This window comes from Saccoglossus kowalevskii, chromosome 21 (assembly GCF_978046115.1).
Source record: "Saccoglossus kowalevskii chromosome 21, keSacKowa6.1, whole genome shotgun sequence".
NCBI classification, from domain to species: Eukaryota; Metazoa; Hemichordata; class Enteropneusta; family Harrimaniidae; genus Saccoglossus; species Saccoglossus kowalevskii.
The window spans coordinates 20836578-20848651 of record NC_140661.1 but is presented as its reverse complement, the minus strand read 5'-3'; the positions used below and the strand labels follow the sequence as shown (position 1 = coordinate 20848651).

At 35.3% G+C, this 12074-nt stretch overlaps 1 protein-coding gene across 1 annotated transcript in view; it reads right to left on the bottom strand.

The window, feature by feature from the left end:
- LOC100370254 (cubilin-like) overlaps positions 1–12074 on the bottom strand; it is a 139637-nt gene that overhangs the window by 20555 nt on the left and 107008 nt on the right. The window contains exons 39-49 of the mRNA XM_085495161.1: positions 11538–11741; positions 9457–9606; positions 8622–8803; positions 8049–8220; positions 7425–7596; positions 5225–5403; positions 3957–4175; positions 3539–3679; positions 2477–2658; positions 1248–1413; positions 122–331 (exon numbers count right to left, since the gene is read on the bottom strand). Coding sequence (XP_085351287.1) covers positions 122–331; positions 1248–1413; positions 2477–2658; positions 3539–3679; positions 3957–4175; positions 5225–5403; positions 7425–7596; positions 8049–8220; positions 8622–8803; positions 9457–9606; positions 11538–11741 — 1977 coding nt within the window. The remainder of the gene's footprint in view (positions 1–121; positions 332–1247; positions 1414–2476; positions 2659–3538; positions 3680–3956; positions 4176–5224; positions 5404–7424; positions 7597–8048; positions 8221–8621; positions 8804–9456; positions 9607–11537; positions 11742–12074) is intronic.

Genomic DNA, 12074 nt, shown 5'->3' with positions numbered 1-12074 from the left:
AAAATAAGGCGTGCAACTGTAATGATCTCTGATCGCAAGCTTTCAGGCATGATGAGAAATATTTGTTGGGTCTTATTAAAAAGCATTGTGGTTTCAATCATCCTAGTTGAATCATACTTACCCATTCTTATCTCCACATAATCATAATTGCATACAATGTCCTCTTCAACGTCAAATGTTGTAAAATCAATAATTATTGATGAGTTATGTTCAGCTTCATTGTTGATCACCCAAATACATTGTAAATCGTTGGTGTAATTACCAATACCTTCATTAGGTGAAAAGATGATTCCCTGGTCTCCCGGAGATGCAGTGTATGTTCCACCGCATACTGTAAAACATGAACATATTTTACATTGAATATTCAGTTGTCCAATACTTGACAGTAGTCTACAAAAGTTTTATTAATATTTAAGAGGAATATCAGTTCTCATAGTTTCTAATGTATTTGGGTGTCGCATACCGAATCATTAAAAAATTAAGTACAGTCCACTTTAGTATACTGTAGAATACATTATTTTCACTTGGAATTTATTTTCGCTGAAGGGATGATTCCGTGAAAATAAAATCCAGCGAATATACTTTTTTTTGTATATTTCACATTAAACTCATCAAAAAACAGTGAAAATAAATTCTATACAAAACGCCCAAAAAGCCTTTTCAGCGAAAATTAATTTTAACGAAAATAAAGTATTCTACAGTACATTGTTTTTTCGCATAGTTTTTATGAATTGGTTTACAAAGTTTATAGTTATACACTCAGTTTCATATAGGCATGAATGTTTTTTTTTTTATAAAAAAATATTTATAAATATGAAATAAAACCTGTATACTGTAAAATGACTAATTTTTACTGGGTTTAAATTTCGCTGATTTATCATTTCAGGCATATTCAGTGAGTTCTAAATTCACGGTTTATCATTTAAATAATGTGTTCTATATTAAATTTTACATAATCACTGAGTTTTAATTTAGCAGATTTTTCAGTCAGCGAAATAATCATAATTAAAACTCAGTGAATAATTAACCGTTCTACAGAATATCTTTTGAGTGTATGGCAAAAAATCAGTCCAAAATTGAACGAAACTTGCAAAGACTCATGGGTAATATTAAAGCATTACAAAATGGCTTCAATAGCCAATGAAAGAGTCTTTTTTTTGGGATTGATTTAGCGATGGTCTGCGAGGGCAAATGTTTTATAAAAGCACTAAAAATGAATGTTGGTCTACAAATGTGTTAATACTAACCAGCTGCATCCACTGATGAATACTCGGCTCTGAATCCACCGAGGCTGACACTACCATCAGATACAAATCTTATTGTCATCATGTTGCCGCTAGATTCTACTGGAGCCGGAATACCATCACAGTAACGACCAAGTTGTGGAGCATCAACGTTTATTCCATTGTACACCTATTCAGTAGAAAGTTTTTCAAATGACTTCACTTCAACAAAGAAAGATATTAATAATAACTTTATTACACAACCAAAACCATCAGATGGTTTAATATGGTAAATAACAAAAGACTATAATAATAAAACTAATTAAATAAGAGTTAAAAACAAAATTTAATAGGACAAAATAGAAAAATAAAATACTGAAACTGACATTGCATAGAAAAGACATTGGTTCTCTCATGGATGCTTATTTATATAATTGCGTAATTCCATTGAATAATGTGTTTTTCAAAAATTTAGAGAGCGCAAGGTATTTTGCTTGCCTGCGATTTTATTAGTAATGTTACACTCTAGAAATAAAGATTGTCATTCAATTTTAAAACATGCACATTCCAAAAAGAACTGCATCTCATCCTCTATCACATCATTATTACATTTCTTACACTTTCTATCCTCAAGTTGAATTTTTGGATTCTTTTGGTGACTAACGGTAATTCTATTTCTAGAGAGTGATCACTTTCCGTATTAATGTTGATTTTCACTTTGTAAATCTGTAAGGTACCATCCCCTAAACAAACATACACATCTTAAAATGTTGAGATTATGGATAGGTAATTAACAACTTGCTGAAATTTGAATACAAGTTTAGGTACTTGGGCCTTCTAAAATTAAGTTAAACACTGAGTTAATTTGTTTGTATTAAAATTATTCAATACCACAATAACAAGATACATGTTCAACTTAAAGCGAGAGGGTCGTCACCTGTGCACGCGTGGGGTTTAAGTCACAAGCAACAATAACAACTCACGCTAAAAATGCAAAGACAAGACAAGACACCCCCGCTTTAAAAAGGTTGATTTTGATGAACAAAAATCATCTGAAACAAAAATTTACCCATCCTACCATACCTAGGACACAGACAGATTAAGAACAAAAATACTCAGCCTGGTCTCTTTCATGACAAAGGAAATAAAAGGTAGTCACTGTGGGTAGTCTAAATTATCATCTTTATAAAATACCACATCCCCGAAAGACATTCAATAGGTGTTAATAAGTATAGTTGAACACATACACCTACCTGTATGTAGTCATAGGAACACCTAGAGTTTGCTTCAAGACGTATATCAGTGAATTCAAGGGAAATTCGATGCCCATCTGAGACCGTTATGTGCCATATACAATTACGAGAATGTGCGTATTGTCCGGGATAGTTGGGCGATGTAATCACACCAGTGGGTGTGGTCAACTCTCCACCACATTCTATGGATAAACAAGTCATAGTCAATGACAGTTACCGGTACACAAAGGTATTTATTGATTGATTGATTGAATGATTGAATGATTGATTGATTGATTGGATTGAATGAATGAATGAATGAACGAACGAACGAACGAACGAACGACAAACAAACAAACAAACAAATTAATTAATTCACATGTATACACAGCCCTCCAGATTGCGGCCACTTATGTTGCCTTGACAATTAAATTTAATGAATGTCGATTAAAACAAATATCTTTAGCAACCAAGACAGTAAACAGACTATACAGCCTAAAATTGACACTTTGCATAAGCCCATTTCATTGTCCGCCATATTCAATTTCTGTTCAGATCATTTTGTAGTTTGCAATTCCGTTTGTTGAACCACTAAATTTGCAGCAAAGTGCATCACCATGTTAGTGAATCAGTGTTACAAAGGACATTGCATCTGATGTACGTTGAAAATGAAATACAGCCTGCCGAAAAGTCAGAGTATGTTGGCAAATGAAAGCCAAGACAATCGAGATTTGCCAATCAATAACAGTGGAAGAAAGTTTGTTCATAAACATAATGAACCTGCATGATATATTTCATGGCACGAAAATGTCACTTTTCATCAAAAATGACAAAAATATTCATCAAAATTAGAGAATTAAAGATATCATGAAATGAACAAGTCTGAGAGAGGTCTGCTCAAGGTACATATACACCAAGTATCAAAGCAAGTATCAAACAATTGTAGTTTTCAAGAAGAAGTCAAAAAAGTAAAAAGTTGCCACAGACGACGGCGACGGACAATCACTCATATGATAAGCTCTGCTCGACCAAGTTGACAGCGGAGCTAACAAACCTCATTAAGCTGATAGGATCTATACTCACCCTCAACGCTAGCAGTCCATTCTATTTGGAATCCAGTAGATGTAGTAGTAGAGTCAGTAGATAGCGTGATGTGAGCATAGCTATCTGATGTCTCCACCACTGCTGGTAAAGTAGTACCACAGAACTTACCAAGACTGGGACCTAGAATGAAATTCAGAAAACCACATACATAATCAGAGTGCCGGGAACCAAGAAAACTAGCAAATGAAATTGTGCAAGCTAGAAATAAACCCCAGAATTCTCGCACGAAAAATGACTGATGTCACTATAACTAGAAATTCCTCTATTCACACATATTCCGACTATCAATTATTTCGCATAATAGTCCCAAGACCTAGAAGTATTTGTCCCCATTTTCAGACTTCATTCAAATTAACGCCAATAATAAGATGCGAATATATATATGTGAAATGCATACCAATGTCAGTGAGATTCCGTTCGCTTATTTCAAGATAATCACCGACGGAACAATCATCACCACTGCCGATCACACTAAATGCGACAAAGGTAAATGAAAGGTAATGCCCGGTAGGTCCTCGTATGTACCAGTCGCATAACATGTTGTCGTCATAGTTATTTGGGTAGTTAGGCGAAAATAAAGTACCAGTTTCACCAGAAAGTGTTCCTCCACATGTTGCTATGGAAATAAAGAAGCAACTGATTAGAATTATAATAAATTGGAGAGTATTCACCTAATTATAATGTACAAAAAATATGGAAGTTACAAATAATAACTCATTCACAAAACAATTTGAAGGAATTCAAAAGAAGGTGTAGTGTACAATTATGCACAGTAACACAGAAACAAGTGTTGAAGTTATCTATGTTGTTAATTTATGTTGAATGACCTGACCCTTGTATTGACAAAATATTAATTTATATATCATGAACTTCAACAAAATTTACCTGATTAGAATTAAATTGCTCGAAATCATGACTGCACATCCCTCCCTATTTTGCTGAATACCACCACAGACATTGAACAGTGAACAGTTCTAGTAGATATTTGCTATTTAATTCATTGTAAATGTTAAACATTGAAATTATTGAACAAAATAGTTTGATAATATTAGAAAATAATTAATAATTAGAAAATCAAAGAAATGCTGAAAATAGGGGAACACATGAAAATTATAGAATTACTCATCCAAAAGTAAAAGCAATTTAGTTCAGAGCATGGGATTTGAACTCGCAATCTTCCCCAATAGACACTACAATATGCACTTTAAAAAAAACACTAAATACAATTTTTGGAAGATCAACACTGTAATCTATATAGGCCAACAATATCTACAGATTAACAATTTAATATATATACAAGTTTCATAGTGATCAGTTGAATATTATTGAAGTTCATGTGCCCACGAGAAATTTACGACAGCGAACATTTTGCCACTACTATGACTTTCCCTTCATTGCATTACATGCAAGCCTAAGACTGCTTAATCTTACACTATTTTACTATATTAGGAAGAATGTATTATGTATTTGAATATGTAATTAATCATTGCTCATTTCTGTTTATGCAATAAAATCTGATTCTGTGATTCCTTTGACTTATGATGGAGCAAGATCTTTATTGCATATCACCATATATCGACAACAGGTGCATATAATTATCTTACGAATCATTGTGGTGATATAACACATTCATAACTACAATAAATCGAAAAATTACATCCTTACCAATACTGTAGATTAACCTGAAACCCTTCTTTGCAACATTACCATCCGAACGAAACTTTAGGTACATGACGTTCGCAGAACTGCGGATCGTGTCTGGCATGTTAGTTCCACACACCTGCTGAAGCAAAGGTGATTCACTTGTTGCTCCATCTCGTATTTGCAGATAATCATAGTTGCAGCTAAACGCATGTGAAGATAAAAGAATTGTAATTTTCAGTCTCTATGGTATTAAAATAAAACTGTTTAATACATGTATGAGTGAGATTTCTGTTTTTAGTGACAATATTTGTTTGAGATTGACTTGCAAAATCATTGATCACAATACAGCTGACCTTAGTTTTACCTTCAATATTTGTGATTTACCATTTTTATTTATAAATGGCAAGTGAGAGGAAAATTAGCATATTTAGCGGGAGATAATAACCGAGTGTAAGCAGGTCTTCTAATGCCAGATATAAGACCTTTCTTGGTAAAATTAGCATATTTAGCGGGAGATAATAACCGAGTGTAAGCAGGTCTTCTAACGCCAGATATAAGACCTCTCTTGGTAAAATTAGCATATTTGGCGGGAGATAATAACCGAGTGTAAGCAGGTCTTCTAACGCCAGATATAAGACCTCTCTTGGTAAAATTAGCATATTTAGTGGGAGATAATAACCGAGTGTAAGCAGGTCTTCTAACGCCAGATATAAGACCTCTCTTGGTAAAATTAGCATATTTGGTTGGAGATAATAACTGAGTGTAAGCAGGTCTTCTAACGCCAGATATAAAACCTCTCTTGGTAAAATTAGCATATTTGGTGGGAGATAATAACTGAGTGTAAGCAGGTCTTCTAACGCCAGATATAAAACCTCTCTTGGTAAAATTAGCATATTTGGTGGGAGATAATAACCGAGTGTAAGCAGGTCTTCTAACGCCAGATATAAGACCTCTCTTGGTAAAATTAGCATATTTGGTGAGAGATAATAACCTAAGGTAAGCAGGTCTTCTAACGCCAGATATAAGACCTCTCTTGGTAAAATTAGCATATTTAGCGGGAGATAATAACTGAGTGTAAGCAGGTCTTCTAATGCCAGATATAAGACCTCTCTTGGTAAAATTAGCATATTTGGTGGGAGATAATAACCAAGTGTAAGCAGGTCTTCTAATGCCAGATATAAGACCTCTCTTTGTAAAATTAGCATATTTGGTGAGAGATAATAACCGAGTGTAAGCAAGTCTTCTAATGCCAGATATAAGACCTCTCTTGGTATAATTAGCATATTTGGTGGGAGATAATAACTGAGTGTAAGCAGGTCTTCTAATGCCAGATATAAGACCTCTCTTGGTAAAATTAGCATATTTGGTGGGAGATAATAACTGAGTGTAAGCAGGTCTTCTAATGCCAGATATAAGACCTCTCTTGGTAAAATTAGCATATTTAGCAGGAGATAATAACCGAGTGTAAGCAGGTCTTCTAATGCCAGATATAAGACCTCTCTTGGTAAAATTAGCATATTTGGTTGGAGATAATAACCGAGTGTAAGCAGGTCTTCTAATGCCAGATACAAGACCTCTCTTGGTAAAATTAGCATATTTGGTTGGAGATAATAAACCAAGTGTAAGCAGGTCTTCTAACGCCAGATACAAGACCTCTCTTGGTAAAATTAGCATATTTGGTGGGAGATAATAACTGAGTGTAAGCAGGTCTTCTAATGCCAGATATAAGACCTCTCTTGGTAAAATTAGCATATTTGGTGGGAGATAATAACTGAGTGTAAGCAGGTCTTCTAATGCCAGATATAAGACCTCTCTTGGTAAAATTAGCATATTTAGCGGGAGATAATAACCGAGTGTAAGCAGGTCTTCTAATGCCAGATATAAGACCTCTCTTGGTAAAATTAGCATATTTGGTTGGAGATAATAACCGAGTGTAAGCAGGTCTTCTAATGCCAGATACAAGACCTCTCTTGGTAAAATTAGCATATTTAGCGGGAGATAATAACCGAGTGTAAAGCAAGTCTTCTAATGCCACCGATAAGACCTCTCTTGGTAAAATTAGCATATTTGGTGGGAGATAATTGCACTAGAAGATTTCTCATATTCTAGATTTTTTGAGGTGTTAAAAAGTTCAGATATGACATTTAATTTTTTAGCGGAAGTAGGCAATCTTCAACTCTATAACAGAAAAAACCACACGTAGTAAATTTTTATAACTTACTTGACATGACTCTCCATGACAAAGTCAGTAAAATCAAGTTGTATAGCTTCATACACAGGCGCATGGATGGTCCATTCACATTCAGAATTGGGTGGGTAATTCTCAGGATAGTTTGGCGAGGTCAGAATTCCTTCACCTCCACCATCTGTCAATGTAAGAACCCCTCCACATCCTATAACAATGAGAAGGATAAAGCTGCTTAGCTAAAGGTACATTCTGTACATAAGACGAGACATGAACAGTCAATCAAATTCAACTTTGTTCGAATAAATAGAATGACAATTTGGTTGTCAGGGATTCCCCATACTTTGGTAAACAATTTTGAAGCTATGATCTGAATATTCATGAGTGAACAGTATGATAGTAATTGGCCAATCAGTACATGTTTTAAAAGGACAGCACAGGTTGTCTGCTTTTGATTGGTTAACTGTAGTGGAAGGGAGGCATTGTGATTGGTGCATTTGCAAGCTATTTACTGAGTATTACAATGTAGGCTTGTTTGTGGTGACCACCAGGTACTGCAAAGTGGCCAAGAATTTTAGTTCGATACACAACCTTTATTAATGAAAATGCAAAGCTGAATAGCTCATAGCACAGCAGCAAACTAAAAAGCAAGTAACTTACCTGCTTGTGTTGTTTGGTATCTGATCGAAAATCCACTGAATCCAGACCCAGCATTGCCGTCCGATACAAATCTCACATGTAATAAGTTACCGCTGGTTTGCACAGCGGCCGGCAAGCTTGATCCGCAATATTTACCCAACAAAGGTGAATCATCATTCTCACCATTAAAAAGCTGAAATATGCAGAACATGTCATGTATGAACTTTCTACGAATTAAATTTTAATTTTTTAAATTTTAATTAGATATAATGCCGATCTTTAATGTTTAACATCACAAGGATTCCAGCTAGATGACATAGGTGAAAGAGAACCTATATTAAAATGACGAAAAGGAAATGTATATGCAAATTTAATTTAAGTTTAAATTTAAATTTAACGAGTTCATCTACTTGCTGATACATCTTATGTGGCTCATTGAAGATTTTAAATTCAATATTGGTACGGCATATGCATTACCTATTATGTACTTAATATATACACTTTTAGATGTTTTCCATTACAATTAAATCTACAATTAAATTTTTCGCCAAACTGAATGTGCCCTTTAAAGAGTTAAACATAAAAATTACAGACCTGAATGTAGTCGTTATTACAGCTAGCAGAGTTTTGTATATCTATTGCATCAAATGTAATCCATAATGTTGTAGCCGTTGAAGACTCGATAATCCATGAGCAGTCCACATTGACTGGATAGTCATCGGGATAACCAGGACTAGTAAGAATGCCAGTGTTACTGGTGATTCGACCGCCACAGACTAGTAAGAGAAAAGTTATAAATTGTTAGTTAACATCAAATCTTGGTATCTTAAATACATCAATTTTATTCGCTGGCAACTGTGTATTAATCTTCATCTTTCCAGGGGTTGACATATTTGGTGTCCTACAATATAAAATACACATCGTCTTGCTAGAGAAAAAAAAATTATCATTAACATGAATATCCATTATTTGATCACTGTTTCTACACTAGGACATGCTCTTAAAGCGGGAGTGTAGTCACCTGCGCACGCCCGGGAATTGAGTCCCAAGCAATTATAACAACACACGCTAAGAACGCAAAGGCGCATGGGTAGGCGCTTGTTTGTAAACAATAACACACTGTGGTCACCTGACGCATGCGTAGGTGATGACACCCCGCTTTAATTTTAGCTGCTACATAGCTGAGCTGATCATATCTGTCTGAGGTATGAAATGAGTGCTTTAACACAATATAGTGGTGACAGTAATTTTGAGAGGTAATTGTCATGAAATATTTTCTACATTAACGTCAGTACAACTACATGCAACATTGCAGAGCATCTGTCACGCTTAAATTCACAGCAGTATAAAAAATCAAACTTTTTAAAGCATTCTTGTTCACTGCTACAAATTGATCAAAATTATACAAATAATATTAAAAGATACATACCAGAGCGATAGGTACCGGAGAAGCCAGTGCCATTGGTACTAACATCAGAGACAAAGTTGACCAATGCTGCAGTACCAGCAGATGTTACAGGACTATTATTATCAGAAACACCACAGTACTGTCCAAGGAGGTCACTATCAGTAGATAGACCTGTAAGATTTAAACATGACAATGTAAGTACTGTATTTGTCTTCAGTTTAGCGTCACTTTAAATTAGACGCAAGTGCCACGAAAACGTTGTATTTTACTCCCCAATTAGGCGCCAGACCAGTTGAAATTTTGGCATGTATCGATCGTGAATTAGGCATCGGCGGATCGACTACCGGTTACCAGTTAGTAGCGATAGACACCATCGCGGAAGTCCTTCACTGCTACTATACGATGGGCTTTTATGCAAAAAGTTTGGTTTTTAACAAATTTTAACAAAATCGGTCTATATTTTGTTTGCTAATACTGTAGAAAAAAATTTGCGTGGTTTTAATTACACGAATTTCGCAGTAATTCAATAAACACAAATGTTCAAATGAGCTGTTATTACTGTAAACAATGTTAAATTATTCTTCAAATGTTCACAGTTTAACTTTCAAAAATAACTAATTTCCTGAAAAAAAAAAAAAACCATGCCGTTTTCCCATCAACATCAAAGCCGAAAAAAATCACACTACAACATCTCTTCATGTTGCGTCATTACATTAACATACAGTATTTAAATGAGCTATGGTAATTTGAACATGTTGGCATCATCCAGCATTTTGATTGGTCAATTAACACCATGACCTATCAGGTCAAAAAAATATGAGAAAAAAACATCGTTATCGCATCGCATCAAGTGTTTACATGCGACCGGAATCATTCGCTTACATGAAACTAAGTTGAATTTTCCTCGCATTTCATAACAATTCAATGAATTTATTTTTTGTATGTTGTTATAATCACTACTAAGTAATAATTAATTGTGTTGAAATTTTCACCTCCCCATGTGTCACTGCATATATATAAATGTACCAAAATGAGCCAAGTACGGGTGAAAATAGCGAGTACGGGTGATATTTGTAGCGAGTACGGGTGACATTTGTACCGAGTACGGGTGACATTTGTAGCGAGTACGGGTGACATTTGTAGCGAGTACGGGTGACATTTGTAACAAGTACGGGTGATATTTGTAGCGAGTATGGGTGGTATTTGTAGCGAATACGTGGAGGTAATTTAGTGAGTACGAGTGATAAAATGTAGCGAGTATGAGGGGAGGGGGTTTGGTGTTAAAATAGATTGTTAGATTGAACTAGTTTCAGTTTGTACAACTGCTATTTTCTTTCTCACTGGAGTGTTTTGTTGCACCCGTAATTGTTGTATAAATCCCGTACATTTTACCCCGCAATACCCACACTCGCTACATTTTATCACTCGTACTCTCTAAATTACCTCCATATACTCGCTACAAATGTCGCCCGTACTCGCTACAAATGTCGCCCGTACTCGCTACATATGTCACCCGTACTCGCTACATATGTCACCCGTACTCGCTACATATGTCACCCGTACTCGCTACATATGTCACCCGTACTCGCTACATATGTCATCCGTACTCGCTACAAATATCACCCGTACTCGCTACAAAAATCACCCGTACTTGCTATTTTCTGAAAAGTACGACCCATACTTTTCACCCGTACTTGGCTCATTTTGGTACATTTATATACCTCGTCACTGAGCAAAATTTGGAGATATATCCTTGCCACAACGTTAAAATGGAAACAACGTTAAAATGCCCTGTATTTCATTGGTTGATTTTCTCCGAACTATGTATGGTAATTTTAAATTTATTATCTTTATTTTTGAAACATGATATACTAAATATGTAAAATTGAAGAAAATGATTTTATTTTCACTTTTGTGCAGTGTTCTACCTAAAAATAATCGTTAAAGCTAATTTCTAACTACAAAAATTTAAAATTGTTACTTGCACTTAACTCAAACTTCATAATTTGACAAGATCCCCAACACTATTGTACAAAGTATGTGCATGTGCTACTAACAGGGCAAATACAGTCTATAGTAGATAAATGAAACACAAAACTTGCCATCATATATGAAAACTCCATCATAGGGACATGTTGCACCGCCTTCCAAGTTGACATCTGTCATCTTTATCTGTACTTTAGATCCAGTCTCAGTTGTGAATTGCCAATAACAGTCCAGATCAGGTGCATAGCCATTAGGATATCCAGGTGATGTGAATACCTGTGGTGTATTTGTTGCTTGCAGTGTCAGTCGGCCACATGTACCTGGAGGATAGAATACTGGTAAGTATATCATATGTCTAGTAGGATTATTGGGCTAACGTGGGCATGAGTGGGTTCAGGGCGAATACTGGTAAGTATATCATATGTCTCGTAGGATTATTGGGCTAACGTGGGCATGGGTGGGTTCAGGGTGAATACTGGTAAGTATATCATATGTCTCGTAGGATTATTGGGCCAACATTGGCTTGGGTGGGTTCAGGGTGAATACTGGTAAGTATATCATATGTCTCGTAGGATTATTGGGCTAACATTGGCTTGGGTGGGTTCAGGGTGAATACTGGTAAACTATATCATATGTCTCGTAGGATTATTGGG